Below are 20222 nucleotides of genomic sequence, written 5' to 3' on the forward strand. Positions count from 1 at the left end.
CCTGTTGCTCAAGCACAGAATGACCTTTTACAATAATCAAAGAATTTGCTTTATTTCTTCCAATGATTCAAAGTTCAAATAGTCCTCTTATATTCCACATAAAATATACAGGCTTAAAGTTTCCAGGAAGGTTTGGTTTTTTTTTTGTTTGTTTTTTTGTTTTTTTTTTTTTGGAATTCTTTTACTTGATTGATTCTAAAATTGGGGTAGTGTGCCATCCCAAAATTCCTGAACATAAATTATTTTTTTCTGATCCGTAGTCACTCAGTCTGTTGAATTAAACAAACATTTTTCCCCCTGTAAGCCATCCTTAAATTCTTTTTGAAAGTCATAGATAAACAGAAAAATATTTATTAAGCACCATCTTGCACCAGACATTTTATCAGGTATCAAGATTATAAAGATAAATGATCATGGCCAGGTAAGGGAGGCAAATATTTTATAAAAAAATTGTCATGACATTGTTACGGGCTCAACGTTTGTTTTCCCTTCTCAAATTCATATGTTGCAATCCTAACCCCCAATGTGATAGTTTTAGGAGACAGGACCTTTGCAAGGTTTTAGGTCATGAGGGTGGAGTCCTCATGGATGGGATTAGTGCCTTATAAAAGGGACCCCAGAGAGCTCTCCACCCCTTCTTCCATGTGGAGACACAGTGAGAAGGTGATCATCTATGAACCAGGAAGCGGGCTCTTACCAGACACCAGATCTGCCAGCACCTTGATCTTGGACTTAACCAGCCTTTAGAACTGTGAGAAATAAATTTCTACTTTTTTATAAGCCACCCAGTCTATGATAGTCTTTTCAAGTAGCCCAGACAGACTCAGACAAACATAGTGTGGCAAGTAGAAAAGTAGTGCTCACCCATGAAGGTGTCCTAGACAGGCAGGCACTTGAGCTGGCTCTGGATCAATGACAGGGCGTTTGCCAAGTGGCTCCCTGTGCTGAAGAATGATTGTGGTGAGAAGGAACTGCCTAGGCAAATGTATGGAGTCTTTAGAAAAGAGCAATCTGGTCAGACTGGCTGGACTCTCAGATGTGGTGGGATCCTTTGTGATGGCAGAATCCAGAGTGAATAACTGTCAGAAAGATCTAAGGGTAGGGGTCAAGATCTCTTTAAGGCAAGTCACTAATGTTTCTTTATTGTGTATCTCCTATAGAACTGTATATGAGGGAGAATTAATAAGACCTGCAAATGACACAGTCCTCTTTACAAACTGAAGTCCACAAGAAAACCTTAGCTTTCCTCCAGAGTTAAATCCATATCTAGGTGCCTGAGACATTTATCACTGCGGTTACTTTAATACAATGTACAAGAGAGATGGAAGGTTAGTAAGAACTGAGATGGGCTTGAAGGTGCTAAGAGAGCTGTATTCTTAGGCTTTGATTTTTGTCTCTGTTTTTGGATGTCATAACAATTATAAAATAGCAGTTTGATAATAGTGAATACTGCGATTTGGGGGATCTTGTAATTCAACAGGGAACACTGAGTACAGCATTACAGTGATTCTCAGCAATGTGCCTCAATTGGGCTATGGTATCATTATGTATCATTATAGTGTCTTCTGTTTACTATTGTACATAATCAAGACAATGAACTTTTATAGGCTTGAATGCCACAATTGCCCATAGGCCATGGCAGTGTTAGTGGACAGAGAACTGAAGCATGCCTGTGGATTCACACTGAATATTTTCATGACTGATTGCAAAGCATGCAGTTAGAATGACTGTGTAGCCAGTCACTTCAATACATTGTACAACATTTATTTTCTATATTTGGATTTAACCCATATGGAACAAACGTACCGCCAAGATAAAGCTTTGCCTAAAAATATAATTTTCATAGGTTATTCATTTAACTATCGTTTCTCACTTTTGTCCTTGTCTCTCTAGTGCTTGAGCTATAAATTGAAGTGCTCAGAATTACCACTGAATTCGTCCCATATGACCCTGGCTGCACATGAGGACAGATATCGTTCTATATAAGGAAGAGTTGTGTTTTTGAAAGGTCTCATGTAAAAATTTTAAATCCAACTTTTCCATTGCTTCCATTAACAAACAGATGTGTCCACAGAAAATATGTTGGCCCCAAGGAATAATAAAATCACTCTTAAAAAAGCAGCAAATCCTTTAAAGTAACCATTTAAAAGGGAAATGCCATTGTGAATACATCCCTGAGAAGATAAAATAAAATAAATCTTCCACACTGCCATTCGAGAATTACTTTGCAGACAGAAGTTTTCAAAGGATACAGGCAGAAGTTTTCAAAGGCTGCCTGCCCATAAACATCTAAATCTTTATAGAGTGATATCCCTGGATTAATTTACCAACTTCCTTTTCACTATTCTTCCCCATGAAATCTCTGCTCAAGTCATGTTTTTCTTGCCATTCTCTGAAGATACCATGTGCTCTTGCCTCAGGACATCTGCATTCAAACTTTCCTCCTTCTATGCTCAGCAAGCTTCTATTGACTTTTCCCCCCTCTTACTACTATTTCAGTCTGATTCCATAAGGAAGTTCTGACACCCAAATTATATGGCAGAATTAATGTTCCACTGAGCTGAGCAGACTGACTTTTGATACCTACGTGATTGTCAATTATTAACTGTGGGAAGCCCCGGAAGGGATGGTGGGAGAGTTTGTGAGGGGAGGGGAGCGTAACCTTGCAGGCTGGGTAGTTCCTGTCTTCTTAGGGCAACTCTCTGGAGAACAGGGCAGCTGGAGTATTGGCACCTGATAAGGTGAATCTGGGTGAGGCACCAACTGCATCCACTATAAAAGTGGTTCATAAAGTATGTTACCCTGTCCAACAGGATCAGCATGGTAGCATACAGCAACAACAATGACAACATAACTTCTAAACTGGCACCATGCATTATTAGATTTTTTTTCATTTCTGTGTATCAGAAGCTGAATGAATTAGCAAACTGATTAGAGGAGAAACTTGTAGATCAGGAATCAATATAAAGTTTTAATAATTCATGAGATAAAGAACTAATTTAAGCACCCAGCAACTTCCATTCCAGCATTTATTGACCACTTACTGTGTGCCAGTTCTCATACTAGGCACTGGTGATCTAAAGTTAAACCAAACAGACGTGCCACCCTCCCTGCAAGAAGGGCTCTAAAATATAGTGGATTAATTATTACACATCTTAAACACATGGACAGATCTTGCACGAGAGCTGAATGTTCTTGTCAGATTAAAATAGACTTTCATGCTATATATTTTCAGCATTGTATGATAAGAAAATCCTCTTTCAGTTTTCAGCTCCTGCCCAGAAGATTTTTTGGTGTTTGGGTTTAACGGATGGAATAATGACATAATGGAAAAAATATACATGTTGTGATTGAACAGATAGGTATTTACATTCCAGAGCAGGACTCTTTCTGAAATTTAAACTTTGGCAAATTACCAAACAGATTTAAGCTTTTGTTTCTTTATCTCTAAAGAAAATGGCAATAAAAATACTTACCATGCAAGGTTAATATGTGGTATTCAAACAATGTTAGTTCTTCCTTCCAGAAACTATAAGCTGAACATGGGTTTTGAAAGAGGAAGATAAAATCAGAGACTATTCCCAATTACTTTAGGGTTATCTGACAATGAAAAACTCTGAATTTACACAATTTCTGTTCTGCATATTAGGATTGCTATGAATTTTTGGCATGTGCAGAAGTTTTGAATAGCAAGGCTTATTCTTGGTAAATGGAAAAATATTAATCCATTCTTATTTCTTCCATTTCAAAGAGCTGTCTGAGGGAAAAGGAGGCCACTGGTAGAGATTTTCTTTTTCTGTAACTGTAGTTTTCTATGACCTTTTCACAATCTTCATGAAGAGAGAAAAATTGGCTTACTTGACTAAGGGCCCCATAGGAAAGAACCAGTCTTCAGCTGCTCAGTAAATTCCTACAGGTTAGAAGATCTAGCTAAAAGGTAACAGGACCAAAAATGCAACGTTTTATGAGCCCTATTGCTGGGTCAAGACTAGACAAAAATGTAAAGAAGGCAGTGTTTGTCTTTGGTGTTCCTGATCTCTGCTTTCACTGCCCCCTTTGCCATCAACTTGGGTACCCAGGGCTCTCCAGTGCTTTCCCCCTTCTTCTTTATTGGAGGGTCTGTTAAATTAATTCTAATCAGAGCTATTTTCTTGTCAACAAGGGACATAGGACAAAGACAGAGGAATATATTAACAGTCAATTTGAGAAATGTATGAAGTCTGTAAGCAGTATAAGAAATATATTTAATGAACTCATGGATTTCTCCACTTAAATAAGACAGTTCAATGAGGTAAAATGAGCACCGGACAAGAGTAGTGGCCATGGGAGGTTTTTTCACTAATTCTCCCTTTTTGAGCAATAGCATAATAGCATTTCAACTTCCTTTTGTGGAATTACCTCTCCCCTATTAAGTGAAAACTTCTGAGACCACAAATCAAGGCACCTGCCTCACTGACTGAGGAGTGGGCAGATGACCCAAGAGTCGATCTGACTCTTTCTTCCTGGTCCTTGGACTCTTTAATGGAATGACCCAGGAGTAAGGACTGCGCGTGGCTCCTCTTGTTCAATGATTGCGCTCTGTCCAAACAGTTGAAAAGCTCTCCCTGAGACCACTGTAGCTGCCTGGTTTTGTCCTTTCTGATACTGGCACTTCAGGCTTTGCTCTGCTTCTGTGAGCACTCCATTATCTTCCAGCATGTTCCTTCTTCCGTAGGAGAGCCAGGGAGGCTACCGTTGCTTACAACCAAAGACCAACATCTGACTCAAGGTATCAGGAGACATGATGGCTCTGTGTGAAATCCTCAGCATCTCTGGTTTTATTTTTTCACATGTGAAAAGGAAGTGTGTGAACTACATGTTTTCTAGTTTCTCCTCTGAAAAGAAATAAATGTATAAGGCTAGCCCTCCTTAGAAGTCGTTGATAATTCTGAACATATGCCTATTCCTAGATGAATAGATTGAGGGATAATGCACTTTCCCATTAACTGTGACTTCTAATTTGGTCTTTTAGCGCACCCTCAGCCTCTAGGCCCTGGAGTCCATTTAAGGTCATTTAAGCAGAGGCCACAGCTGCAGTATCTGAATTATCTGGCTAAACATCCTAACTCCTTGGATATTTGCCAACCATATGCTAGATCAGGGCCCATCAGAATAGCCTCATTTTGAAAGACTATTTAAATGGCAAGAGAAATTACATCTGAGAGAAAGAAAAACATCATGGGTAAAGAGCCCAAGGAGCTGGCACAGCTGGGCATCATTAGCAATAATCAAACCTGATCCAGTGCAAAAAGCAACCGGAAGTGAGGCGGGGGCAATGAGTGCGTGTGTATGTGTGCGTGTTTATGTGTGCATTTATGTATATGTTTGTATCTATGTGTACATCTGTATAAGAAAGTAAATGTGTAAACATTTTTTAAAAATCTTATTTCCTTTGTCTGCTTTTGCCCTCTTGATTGAGGGCTTGAATCTTTCTACTGTTTTCCAGTGGAAGTGTTTGATGTACTGAAATCCTCTTAGAATTTCCCAGGCTTCAGGGAAGTGACTTTGATGCTACAGACTCAGAGGAGGGGTAAATAATTGTATCATTTAAAGGAAAAAAAGTGCAAATATTAAACAGCTGCAGGAGAATCTCAGCAATGTGACAAACAGATCTACAAGAAATCTATATCCTTTTTTCCCCAGTTATTACCTATTTTATAATGATTAATTTTCTGATTATAAAACAATACCTTTACTTTAGAAAACACTAACTTGGAAAAATAACTGGAGTTTCTATAAAAGAGCAAATAAATATTGCCTATACTCTTACCATCCAGCTCTAGCCACTATATTTCTTGATGTATTTCCTTTCATTTGCAGAAGATGGTTTTTAATGAAAGAATCCAAATTTGGGATTTACTGAGCCTAGTTCAGGAATTCTTCTAATTCGGAACCTGCATTTAGTTACCAGTTTGTTACATAGAAACAAGAGGTCCCTTAGCAGCTCTTAATTTACCTTTAAAAATAGACTTTGAAAATAATTATCCTGCAGATTTTATTTTTGAAGCTTAAATTTGGCATTTTACATTTGCCCCCCGCCCAGTCCCACTCCCTCTCACTCACTCTATTGAACCAATCTTTGCTCACCTTCAAGTGTAAACCAAAAGCCCCCTCAACCACCCAAATCCACAGGACATGTCCAAATAGGAAGAGATAGTTGATAATCATTGAACACATGTGGCACGTACCTTACCAATGGTTGATTTTCTGTGGGTCGTCTCAATCCTCACAAAGCCTTATGATAAAGACATTATTAATGTGCTCATTTTACTGATGAGGGAACTAAATCTCAGGGAAATTAAATGACTTGCTCAAGATGGTCATAAACTAGTTACTGGAAAATTCGGCATTTCCGCTCAGGTCTACGTGATCGCAAAGCCACTGTGCTGCTGTAGTCTATGAGGGCAAAGAAAAAGCCATGCCTAGACAAAAGTCAGTGTTTAGTGCTCTTCATTCCCATCCAGAAGGAGCCCTTTTTGAAAGGGTATTCATTAAGGGCTTTCTGTATTGAGGTGGGTGAGATACTTTGAACATTACAGTGTTCCTAGGGAACACTGACCTTTAGAACATCAGAGCTGGCAGCTGTACTAAGTGTATCTAGCATCACTAAGTATGATCTCATTTAACTCCTTCAGTTTACAGATAAAAAACAGAGGCCTGGAGAGGTGACATTATAATTCCTTGGCAACAATAAGAGTATGGCCTAGAATCTGCGTTTCTTAATTCTCTCAATCTAGAGCTTTCTGATCACACCGAGGCTTCTTGGTTTCATAATGTAGACGAATCTGATGAAACAAAATGATTTTGAATGGATGTAGCAGAGCACTGCCTTTCCACGTACTAGGTGAATTTCCCTAGGTTCAATTTTTTTAGGCCAAGGCCACATAGTGGCTAATATTTACTTACTTTCAAGGTTTTATTTCTTTCTGATTTTGTCAGCAGAATCATAGGAGATTCAACCAATTCATATCTCTAAGTTTTAAAATCCCCACGTGCAACTTTTTTTGTACCATCTGTCCTATGTGTTGTTTTAATTTATGTGGAACCACATAAGCCAGAAGTTATGTCTGAAATAGTTTCATGTTGCAATGCGTGTCCCTTTTCTCCTTTTGGCTCTTTGTTGTAATTTTTAAAATGGAAAAACACGTCAAACACAAAGAGTAACCAAACGAAGCAAAAGTATAGAACGCAGTCCTTTCATGTAGTTTAACAGAAAAAGTAGTTTAGAAAATAGAAGGATAAATCAGTGTATATGGATTTATATCTGTTTGAATTCCTATGATTGGGCTCAAGTCTATTTACCTCGGAAGAGTTCATTGTGAATTTCCCATCATGAAATTCAGTGCTGCTCTTCAATCCAGAACTCAAGGCCACTACTGAAGCCCCTTTACCTTTGGTTTGGAAGGCACTTTCTCTCCCGTTGGTTTTGACCTCAAGCTTGATCTTGAGCCTCTGAGTTTGACTATTTAAAATAATTAGGTTACAGAAATAACAAAAACATTTCTCATTAGATAGAAATGATGAGAACAGAATGTCCATTTAATTTTATTCTGATGAATTGAGCTGGAATTCCCAGAAGACTGAATAAGAATAGACGGTGAAGGCAGATGTTATCAGATATGTAGACTTATGAAGTAATTCTGTGAAATGTCATTTGACTAAGTACATGATTTGCAGAACTAAGCTCTGTCAGTGCCACACCCAGGACATGAACTACAGTGTGCATTTCAAATAAGCACATGTGAATTTTCTATATTGATGCTTTTTCTTTGAGTTTGCTAAAGGCTTGAGTTATGTTAAATGAAATGCAGAGAAGGATATCTACATGCTGGGTGATGAGTGAGGGTGATGGATACCTATAATTTATACATCTAGAAATCTAATCTATCATTACTTTTGGAAGAAAAGCATTATATGTATGTGAAAGGAGTGACTATCTTTGTAACTCTCTTGCCTTTAAGAATTCTCATAAGTTAAATAAATCTAGTTTCATTTATATTTAGGTATGTAATAAAAAATGGATACTTGTACATTTTTAATTGAAATATATTTGACATATAACGTTGTATAAACTTAAGGAATACAATATACTGACTTTGATACATTTACATACTGTAATATGATTGCCATTGTATCGATAATTAGCACCGCTACACTTTACATAATTATCATTTCTTTTTAGTGGCAGGAATAGTTAAGCTCTAGTCTCTTAGCAAGTTTGATGGTTATAATACAATATTGTTGTCTGTATTCACTATGCTGCACATTATTAGATTTCTAGGGCTTTTTAACTCCTTGTTGCAAGTTTGTACAAGGTTAAGTAGCATGTCCTATCTTGTCACCCCTCACCCCATCCCCTGGTAACCAGCATTTTCCTCTCTGTTTCTACAAGTTTGGCTTTTTTACATTCCACATACGAGTGAGTCATACATATAGTATTTGTCTTTCTCTGTCTGACTTACCTCACTTAGTGTAATGTTCTCGGGGAACATCCAGGTTGTCACAAATGGCAGGATGTCCTTCTTTCTCATGACTGAATAATATTCCATTGTGTATATATCCTGCAGCTTCTGAACTATGTATGTATTTGTGGGCACTTAGGTTGTTTTCATATCCTGGCTATTGCAAATAATGTTGCAGTAAACATGGGAGTACATACATCTCTTAAACATCCTGTTTTCATTTCCTTTAGGTGTATACCCAGAAGTAGAATTGCTGGATTATATGGTACATCTATTTTAAATTTTTTGAGGAACTTCCGTATTGTTTTCTATAGTGGCTGAACCAATTTACACTCCCACTAACAATGTACAAGATTTCGCTTTTCTCCACATCCTCACCAACACTTGTTATCGATTGCCCTTTTTTTTATTGTGGAGGGAGGTAATAAGATTTATTTATTTACTTACTTATGTTTATCTATCTATCTATCTAAAGTGGTGATACAGGGGATTGAACCCAGGATCTAGTCCATGCTAAGCAGGCCCTCTACCACTGAGCTCTACCCCACCAATTGTCTTCATAATGATAACCATTTAACAGGTGTGAGGTAATATCTCATTGTGGTATTGATTTGCATTCCCCTGACAACTAGTGATATTGAGCATCTTTTCATGTACCTGTTAACCATTTGGATGTCTTTGGGAAAATGTCTATTCAGTTCTTCTGCCCATTTTTAAATTGAATTATTTGAGTTTCTGTTATTGAGTTGTATAAGTTTGTACATTTTGATATTTAATTTAATATAATTACACAATATTAAAAAATATCCTATATCCTTTGGCACATGACAAAAAAAATTTATGCATCCAAAATTCCACATTTTTTATGAGAAACCCTATTCTATGATGTTGGGTAATGCTCTCCTGTGTGGGGCTTAGATTCATTTATTATCAAATATTTTCTAAATGTCCACTATATGCCAGGCACTGGGTAGGTTCTGGGTATACAATGGTGAATGAGATACACATTACTCTTGCTTCCTGAAGCTTCCAGTCCCATGGGCAAGATAAATAAATAATTACAAACTGCAAAAACGCTATAAAAGAAACAAACAAGGAACTCTGGTAGGGGATATCTGGGGTGAAGGAGATAGGCAAGGAAGTCCTCCATGAAGAGATGACATTTAAATGGAATGTATGATGAAGAGAGATTGGGGGGAGGTGTCGCTTTTGGTTGTGCTACCATTTTTTGAGCCATAGGTCTGAGCTTAATTTTTAAATATATTCTCTAGCATCTCTATAATATGATGCCTATATTACAGATGAGCAAACCTAGGATTTAGTTACCAAGGCCACAAAGCTAGTAATAAGCGGGAGGGAGGTAGGAGGAAGGGACATAATCCTGGGTCTGACTCCAGAGTTCACAGCCTTCCATTTCTAGAAAAACTATCATAAAGGAATAATTAGAAATTCAAATACAAATTTAGCTAAAAGGATGAATCTTTCAACTCATTGTTTTTCAAATTCCCATTAGTCTTTTATTTGGGGGATGAGGAGGGATTTCAGATTGAGTTATAGTTTCATTTAATCATGCTCCTTCCATTTTTAAATGATTTCTGTATTAGAGGTAACCATCACAATTCTAGAAAAGATTTAATCAGGTTATACTTGGAAAAAGGCAAATAGAGAAGGAAGGGAATATATAATGCGAAAAGGCAAGAAGTAACCACAGAGGAGATGGAGTTTAAGTCTTTCATTTAGTGTTAAGCCTAAAAGAGTGTTTTCTCTCTACTACCTAAAGCTAATGAGAACTCTAGGATTACCTCAAATACAGTTTACAGGAGGAATTCTCAGATATTTTTTTCAGGAAGCTTTAACAAAGAGTGTTCACATATAATAGGCACATCTCCAGTATTTCCTTAATTCCATAGATATGTAGAAAATTAAGTAGAAACAGAAAACCTAGGGCAATAGAAAATATATTTGATGACATTTATATTGTTGGGTTTGAAAGTTACTGTACTTCTAATGATCAAGTACTAAATAAAGTAAGCAGAGAGAATATGAACTCTTGGTCAATTAGAATGTTTATCCTAATCCATGAGCTGGTTTGGACCCACTTAGATTATGGTCCTGTAGAAGTAAGTAATGAAAAAAACAAAAAAAAAAGCCAAACGATTACCCAAAACTTGGAAATAAGGCCAGAAAAAAAAAAAATGGTGGGCAGCTTATCTTTCAATATAAAGCAGGGGCAAAGGTCAGCCAAGGGATGTGTAGGGAATACACTTACTTCATTCATAGCAACAGTTACTATTAATTAAAAGCCTAGACTCAGTGACACAGCTCACTACCTCAGAGGCATTGTCAGGAAGAGATGGTGGTGGAGCCTGGTAGAACAGATAACCCCAGAGATTTATGGCCCATTGGTCATTACCAGTTTATGTCTTAACCCAGCAATCTTCTTCTAATATTTCTTTGTTACATTTCCTATAAATACCCCAGCTTCTTAAATTCTTTTTGAACTTGTCATCACATCTTACTGGCTCTCCCATTAATTAATGAGTTTAAGAAAATCTGTTACATGTGTTAATTTTATATTTGCTGAGAGTCATGATTTTACTTTTTGAAAATTATTTTAACATGGAAGATAAAGAGTATGTTCATTGCTCAGTTTTATTGTGTTTTATTGATACTCCGTGAAATGGGGTTATTTGTAATTTGCTATGAGTATTCACTCCTATTATTTGATTTATAATTCACTATGTATATTTATGCCTGTTAAACCTCCACAGAAGTTTTATTCTTTTAAATTAGTGCTTCTGCAAGCAAACCCGCAAAACTTTTTAATTAGGTGAAGTATCCAAATTCAATGGACCCAATTGACGTTTGCAGTCAGGACCCTAATGCCCAGAATAGGCAAAGTAAGCAGAGGCCAATTTGGTGCTACAGCGAAAGTAATGCCAACATCATCACAGATCCCTCTGTACCTGATTTCTTCCTTTGCTTCATTCTCCTTTCATCCTCCTGTATATAATTTTCAGAATATGCTGAGACAGGTATTTTAAAGAGCAACTGAGTGGCCCAGTACTTCATATCTGTTTGCATGCCTTTGTTATTTGCTATTCGGTAAGGTGAATGGATACCCGCTTGCAAACAGCATCACCTATGCTTGGGTTCTATGCCTACAGTGTTCCCCTGATTTAAAAGAATATAGATTCCAATTTGACATGCAGTGCTCATTAATGGCCTTCTCCATTTCGTTCACTGGAAGTTAATGACAGTTAAGATTGCTTTCAATACGAGGAAACTCTTTGATGTGAATAAAGTGGACTGATAACGAAGCATTTGCTTACTGATCACATCTCATTTGTCTACATATATACATACATATGTAATGCAATGCTAATTGACTTAAGGTATTTTGTGTTTGTTATGCTAATGTGCTGTGGAAATAACCTTTAAAAGTCCCAGCTCAAAAGTATCCTGCTTAACAGAAAGTGATAACTTGAGCTTTGTGGGAGGTGGGTGATGTGTCAACACCATCAATACTTTTTCACTTTTGTAAAAACAAACAAACAAACAAAGTAGTTGAAATGTAAATGCTCCAACTTTGCCTGATCATTGTCAGGTGATTTCCATTACTCATAGCTGCTATGTATAAACCCGTAGGGAATTGCTGCATTATTGAAAAAGAAACTAGAAGTTTCCTTTGTGTTTTATGTTTACCTGCTGTACACAAGATAAACCATCATTAGGTCCTGGATGCTAAAGTTCAAGAAACGTCTCAACACTTCTCACTGTGTCCTGAAACTTGAAACTTTTCTAAAACAGTTATCTTGCTTTGACACCAACTGGAAGTGAAGTGATGTTTGGCAAGTCAGTTAACCTCTCCCTTCGAGGTTTCCTTATCTTGAAGAGGTGGTTATTGAAGTAGGTGATTGGGAGGATTTCTTTTCAGTAAGCATTTTTCAGTCTTTAATCTGAGCCTTCATCTAATGATACCCGGAGATTTATAGGCTATAACTAATTTGTGAATTTTCTTTAAAATAATGACACTTTACATCAGTGTTTACAGTTTACAGATTACTCTCAGAAACAGGTTTGTTCCCTTGTACTAACAGCTTTAGTTATGTAGTAAGTGCTCAGTGTATGTTTGTTGTGAATTAATACCTGCTACTACAAATGTTTAAACCCTCCTCGTTCAGGTTTGTCTTTTTCCAAATATTACAATGATAGATGAGAAAAACATTTGGCCTTTCCTCATTTTCCTGAGACAGGAGCAAAGAGGGCAGGGCACAACCTTTAAAAGAATGACATCCTTGAGGATATGACAAAACTGGTTGGAACCTAGTAGGCCCCAGATGGCAGAATTTTTTTTTTTTTTCTTTCCTGTGACTCCAAGGACCCTCACTTGGCGGGACATATCCCGGGGACTCTCTGGAGACCTGGGACGTGACTATCCTCTTGTGTTCCCGATTTTCCTGCAACATTCTTAATGGAGGTGAGTTAATTGTGTGCATTATAATGGAAGGTAAATATTTTCTTGAGTGATTTGCAATAGGTAAAATGTGGAAAGAGCACTGGATTTGGAGATTATTTCTAGCCTGGCTCTGTAACTCACTCGGACGATTCATATGTCTTATTTGTAAAGTGGGAATAATATCTCATAGTTGTGATATATATGAGAGCACTTTATCATCTGTGAAGTGCTTTACCAATGTGAGATAGTCTTATTCTTTCATTAACTTATACAACTCTAATACTGGATTAAGATCTCTTAATTCTTTTCCCCCAGGATTGAAATGTAAAACTGGAAAGGTTGATGATCTTATGCTCACAAAACCAAGTCAGAAGGCCAGGGCAGCTATGGCAAGGTTGCAGTTATCCATCACAAGTGAATGAAACAGAAGGATTAAACTTCCTAATCATTTTGATTACCTGGATAATGATAATAACTGACCAACTAGACATCAGCTAGTCATTCATATCCAGCATAAGTTGACCATAACAGATACAATCTTCTCCATTGTAGATAATTTAATGGAAAACAGCAGCCGTTAACAACACAGGATTGGAAGTAAGGAAACCTGGATTTAGCCTTCTGCTGATGACAAGGAATATGATCTAAAATTAATCACACAATCTTTCTGAGCTCCAGTTTCCACTTCTGTGAATTATGGTTGGGAATAAATGACTTTCATGTTTCCTTTTTGGCATCATTGCTGATTCCTGTTCCAGGCATGCCTTCCAGTGATGGAGTTGAGGTAGATATTTTCTTTTTGTTGCATTTTTATGTCTTCTCAAATTTATCTGGAATGGCATTTTAAACTGTTCTTTATTTTGTGCCTACCTACCATTGCATTTTAGGTTAGCCAAAACATCAGTCTTGGTTTTTATGATTTGAAGTTTGACAGGATGTTTCCAAAGGAAATTTAAATAGACTGATAATTAAATTTATTTTTTCACAATTCAGAGACTGAATTAAGTAGTTTCTTTTAAGAGCACAAATGATTTTCTCAACACAATCCAAATTAATAATAAAACAAAATGATTGTACTCTAAGATTATGTATACCTAAGTCATAAAATAGGACTTCCGATTTTATTAAATCAGATCAAATAAGATTTTTCTTCAACAGCACATTATCACTCAAGCTTAAAAATATTTTGAAAGTAGGTAAAGCAATACTCTAAGCTCATTTTTACAGAGAGGAATTCTGCTCGGGAAAACTAAACAAGTACATTACTTCCTGACACTAAGAGTGGTAAGGCTGGTGAGCCGTCTTCCAAGGAAACTAGAGAAAGTAGCTTCCCTTGAGACATGTAAAAGTGAATCAGCCTGGTGAGCAATTCATAAATCAACCTTCAATAGCTAATAGGAACCAAGGCCTCCCTATGAGATCACATACTTTGTCACCATTTATTCATTTACCTGTTAACCTTATTTGTCAGTTATAAAGGCCAAATAAGTAAGATGTGAGAACTCAGAGAAATGCCTCAGGACTGTAAAATGTTCTTGAAGTAGGATCAAGCAAGATGGGGGCTAAGCACTGGGTGTCTGCAGCTGGCAACTCTTTGCAGCTTTGTTAGTGTCTGCCACATGGGGTACACTGTTATGGTACAAAATCAGGGCTCTGTGCAGCAAAGAGGAAATGGCTGTTGGTAAGGCAACACTGTCCTCCAGCGTACTATCCAGCACTTATATCTGATTGATTTCCTCTGAGTGAGTGCTTGTTCAAGTATGATTTCCAACTTTTACTCCCTTTCTTTTAAGCTCCAGAGCTGCTAGAAAAGAAAAAAAGAAATCCATGCAAAATAGAAAATAAAAACAAAGCTAACAACTTCTTTCACATGAGCATTACTGAGGTAACTGGCATGAACGATAGAACACCGAAGAACAGTTTGTAAGGCACTGTTTGAGTTTGTCAATTTTTAAAACGTTGTGTCTTCCAAAAATAAAGACATAATCTGGGATTAGACTGGCGTGCACAAAATTGACCTATCAACTCGCTTGTTTATATCTGGTATGTGTTTTTTTAAAATCCATTTCCTGTTTACCTATATACCTGATTAACTAAAATTTTCCATTCTCTCAGTAAAACTTGCCCATTGAAGCTTACAATGCTGAAGACTCAAGGCTAGGGAGGCTGTTCTCTAGGACACTCTGCACATCCTCTCTCCCAGTTGTGTAGTACACTTAGCAGGACTCAGTGGTGCTTTTCTAAGCTGTTCGTAATGGTTGTACTCATTACTGTAATAATGTCAACTGAGTATTAGATTACCAAAGAAATATGAATATCAAAATAAAAATGCTGTCTTGTGAGAACTAGGTTGACAAAAAGTAATTCGAAATAGATCATTTGACTAAAGCTAAAACTATAAAACATTTAGAAGAAAACATGGGAGACAATCTTTTTTTTTTTTTTTTTTTTTGGTTTACAATGTTGTCTTAGTTTCTGCTATACAGTAGTTATTCAGCTATACATATATATACTTTTTAATATTCTTTTCCATTATGGTTTATTAAAAGATATTGAATATAATTTCCTGTGCTATACAGTAAGACCTTGTTGTTTATCTGTTTTATATATAGTAGTTTGTACCTGCTAATTCCAAACTCCTAATTTATCCCTCCCTTCCCTTTCCCCTTTGGTAACCATAAGTTTGTTTTCTATGTCTGTGAGTCTATTTCTGTTTTATAAATAAGTTCATTTGTATTATATTTTAGATTCCACATATAAGTCATATTGTATGATATTTGTCTTTCTCTGTCTGACTTACTTCACTTAGTATGATAATCTCTAGGTCCATCTATGTTGCTGCAAATGGCATTTCATTCTTTTTCATGGCTGAATAACATTCCATTTTGTATATTTACCACATCTTCTTTACCCATTTTTTCCATCAGTGGACATTTAGGTTGCTTCCATGTCTTGGCTATTGCAAATAGTGCCTCTGTGAATATTGGAGTGCATGTATCTTTTCAAATTAGAGTTTTCTCTGAATATATGCCCAGGAGTGAGATTGTTGGATCATATGGTAACTCTGTTTTTAGTTTTTTAAGGAACTTCCATACTGTTTTCCCTAGTGGCTGCACCAATTTATATTCCCACCAACAGTGTAGGAGGGGTTCACAGGAGACAGTCTTTGAGAATTTGGCTTAAGCTAAATTTTTTTAAATGGAACACAAAAAGCACAAACTATAAAAGAAAAAAAATCAATAAAATGGACTTTATTGAAATGAAAACCTTTTGATCTCTGAAAGAAAATGAAAAGGCAAGCCTGAACTGGGAGAAAATATTTGCAACATATATACTTGATAAAAGACATATCCACAATAATAAATAAGTAGAAAACTATGTAATTCAGTAAGATTATATATCTAATAATAAATAACCCAATTAAAAATGATCAAAATGGTTGAACAAATAAGTAAATTGATGGTGTATGGTAGGAGCCAGATTTTTCCCTGTTGCGGAGGGAAGTTTTGGAAGAACCAAAAGAGAAGCCTAGAATGAACCCTGCGGTACTGGATTAGAGTTGGAGACATCTTATGTGTTCACTTAATATACACACAAATAGATAGATAAGAAACAATGATAGATCTGTATGTATACATGAGTTACTGCATGCAATAACCTAGTTCTTTCTGCTAAGAGAGCACAGGGAATTTCAAGTGCAGCTGGGCCTCATGAGAACGGGGAAGTGGTCTATACACTCCAGCCTCATCTGGTAGAACTCATCAGGTAGCTTCTCTCCTCTGATGCGCTCTGTGGTCACGTGGTGTCTTGATTCTCTCACCTAATGCTGCTACATCCTTCAATTTTTCTTACAACTGGCTTTTTCTGCTTATGGAACTCCACGCGCACGATTGCAAATAGCCACATGCTTAAAGTCCACATTACCTAAGAGCTCAGCGCCCACCACCATCTAACCCATTTAATCTCTCTGCCTCTTAGATCTAGTTCTTCAGGGAGGATATCATTGAGCTGGCTTGGGTTGGCTGTGTCTGGGGAGCATGGTTACTTGTGTAAACACGGCTGCAGGGCAAGCAGCTTCATGGGTGTGCAACCTGTGCGGCCACATGGTGTCCTGGGCTCAGAAGGGCTCTGCATACTCGCTTTAACGTGCCACTGACTCTGTCATGAAATTCTTAATTTTTCAAGTAAGCACCTTATAAATGATGTAGCCAGTCCTGTTGCTGGGCTTAGCTGCGGGGCAAGATTTGGTGCCATGGACAGCTTCTCTTATAAGGAGATGCTAGCAGATAGTGAATATTTGGTGTATTTAGAGGCTTGATTTTCAAAACGAGGCTTCTTCCTTCTTTGTAGTCATATCCCTGCTTAGTGTCTCATTCATCTTATCAGAAAGTATCAGTTCCTAATAGGTGCTAAGTTCTGTGCTAGGCATGGAACACACTCGGTGAACAAGACAGATTTAGTTCCTTTTGTCATGGAACTCAGTGTCAAGCCAAGTTTACCCCAGTCCTAAAGTGACTGCCTTGTTCAGTTCTTTCTCAAGGAACTGACATTCTGTTGGGAAGGAATCTCTGATGCTTCTATCCTGAAGCTTCCTGTCTGCTCTGGTCGTAGCTCAGGCAAGTATAACGGAAAGACATGCTGAGACCTCAGTGGCAGAGACTGGTAGGGAAAAGAAGCCAGTAATAGGATTTGTAGATTTGCCAGGATCAGGTCTCCTTTATTGCCCCACTTCAAGCACACTCAGTCCTGGAAGACCGATAATCAGCAACCCAACATGGCAGGTCCAAGGGGCATAGTAAGCTTGCTTCCAGCTGTCATTGACACCCAAGTTAGTTTTATTCTATAGGAAGTGGGGGTGCAAGGCATCGGGGAGCAGTAAACCTCAGATGGGTAGCAACATTGTGGTTTTTAAGTCCTGAATTTATTTTGTATCAAGATCCCTAGCTAACCGCTGGGAATATAAGGAAACAAGGCCTTCCTAGTGGAAAGTGCTGGAAGGAGAAATGAGGAGATATGACATTAGTCAAGTATATAGATGCTCAGAAATCAATAAAAATCAAATAAGGAAGCCAATGTAGAAGACGTTGAAGACCTTAAGAGAAGGCTGAGCTCCCTGGACTCCCCTCAAATCATGGTCAACACAACACCATGATGATTTTCAGACCCAATGAGCTGCTGATGGTTCCTTGTATTGCTCAGAAGCGGCTCGGGAACCCAGTGCGGCTGAGTCCGCAGGTTGAAGATACCAGAATCTACAACTGATCTAATTTGCTTAAATGCGTAAATTTGTGAATATTGTTTAACTCTGCAGTTATTCACTGCCGAATGTGAATCACCTTTCAAGATACTCATCTACTTCGTGGTATACTTTCCATTTTCTGACAACTTCGCTAGAGCATCCTTTATGATCTGTTTCCTGCAGTGAAGCCAACTTGCTGTGGCAGAAACTGCTACCCCTTCTTCCTGAATAAGAGAACACCTGAATTTGGCTTGATCACATGGCTGCCCAACTTTATTTCTCAGCATCGCTTGCAGCAAGATGCGGCGTATGGAAGATTAAGTTTTGCCGGTGTGATGTGACTGGAAATGCCGTGCGCAACTTCAGCATTATTTCCTTAAGAATAAAGCCGCTTGCCTGGGACTCTTAGTTTCTCTCTTTCCACTGACTGAATAATGGTTTCAACTGCAGCAACGTTCCTGACCTGAAGAGTAGCAGACACAAGAATCGAGGTCCCAGGATGATCTCACCAAATTGAGCCCACCCACCAGTTTGGGACTGTTAAGTGAGAGAAAAACAATCACTTTTAACCCACTGCTTTTGGGGTCTCTTCCTTACAGTGCTGTAGCCTATGCTCCAATTCACCCATTTGTTGAGGACTGCCTTGTAAGAGGCACTGTGCTCTAAGCGTTTGTACCTATTATCTCATTCACTTCTCTCAACCACACTGTCAACACAGATCTAATATCCCTATTTTATAGGTTGCTAAATTGAGGCTCAGAGAAGTTAAGCGACTCACTCAACATTGCACAGCTGCTACACGGCATAAGCCTTCAAATTCAGGGCTGTTTGACTGCATAGTTCTTGTTTTATCTCCCACATTTTGCTACTGAGCCTTTCAGGAGTTTTGTTTCTCCTGCTAGTGTGGCCTTACAGAAATGTCAGTTGCACATGGTAAAACACTCCCCTCCCTCTATCCCACTTTCCTCATGGAAAAAAAAAGCAGAGAGTTTAATACACATTACTATTAAAGGTAATAAAACAAGTGGGATGGGCCATTTCCAGTTACCCTGTTTACCCCTTTGATTCTATCTGCACTTTCTTCTTGTAACATTATTAATGAGGCTATAACTCTGTGTACCCAAGGAGCCATTTTCTATAATAAGTTTCCTTTTCTGATTTATAACTGAAGGGAAGCTCTGAGACTGTTAGAAAAATTAACCTTTCAACTATATAAGATTCTTATTGCTTGTGTATATTTTTTAATTACAGGAGAATGTCATCAGTAGATATAAATATAGTCTCTACCTACCCGCACAACAGAATGACGGATTAACTGCTTTTTTTTTTTAATCTGGGGAAGCCTCAGTAGCAGGAAGGGTACGAGTCAGGTAGACTTGAACTCTGACAAATTCATACTTTACTGTTTAAAGCCAGGAAGTGCTGAGATTAAAAACACACCAATATCGTCAGGAAACAGTTGTGACTGTGTGGTACTGGGAGAGAGGATGTGGTCTAAGTCATATAAATAACAAATATTTGAGCTCACTAATTGTCAGACACTACAGGGACACACAATTTTACTGCATTTCACTTTAGTGTGCCTCCCAGACATTGTGTTTTTTTTACAAGTCAAAGATTTGTGGCAAGCCTGTGTTGAGCAAGTCTATCAGTGTAATTTTCCAACAGCATTTGCTCACCTTGTGTCCCTGTGTCACTGTTTGGTAAGTCTTGCAATATTTCAAACTTTTTCATTATTATTATATTTTGTATGGGGACCTGTGATCAGTGATCTTTGATGTTATTATTGTAATTGTTTTGGGGTGCCATGAACTTGATGATAAAAGACAGTGAACTCAGTACATAAATGTTGTGTGTGTTCTCACTGCTCCACTGACTGACCATTCCCTCCCTTATCTCTCTCTCTCTCTCTCTCTCTCTCTGTCTTTGGACCTCCCTATTCCCTGAGACACATCAATATTGAAATTACACCAATTAATAATCCTACAATATCCTCTAAGTATTCAAATGAAAGGAAGAGTCG

The 20222-nt window shown here is 37.7% G+C and overlaps 1 protein-coding gene across 42 annotated transcripts in view; it reads left to right on the plus strand.

Moving 5' to 3' along the window:
• The window catches only part of LOC116667777, a 193371-nt gene that overhangs the window by 70644 nt on the left and 102505 nt on the right, over positions 1-20222 (plus strand). For 26 of the 42 annotated variants that reach the window (XR_004324840.1, XR_004324836.1, XR_004324841.1 and 23 more), the window contains one exon: positions 12883-12981. The exons of 9 other annotated variants lie outside the window; for them this stretch is intronic. Coding sequence is in view for 9 of the 33 variants with exons in the window: in XM_032493796.1 (XP_032349687.1) it covers positions 12883-12981 (99 nt within the window). In the remaining 24 variants the exon portion in view is untranslated. 7 more of the 42 variants (XM_032493789.1, XM_032493792.1, XM_032493799.1 and 4 more) reach the window with 6 other exon arrangements.

The sequence above is a fragment of the Camelus ferus genome, chromosome 12, assembly GCF_009834535.1.
Source record: "Camelus ferus isolate YT-003-E chromosome 12, BCGSAC_Cfer_1.0, whole genome shotgun sequence".
Taxonomy (NCBI): Eukaryota; Metazoa; Chordata; class Mammalia; order Artiodactyla; family Camelidae; genus Camelus; species Camelus ferus.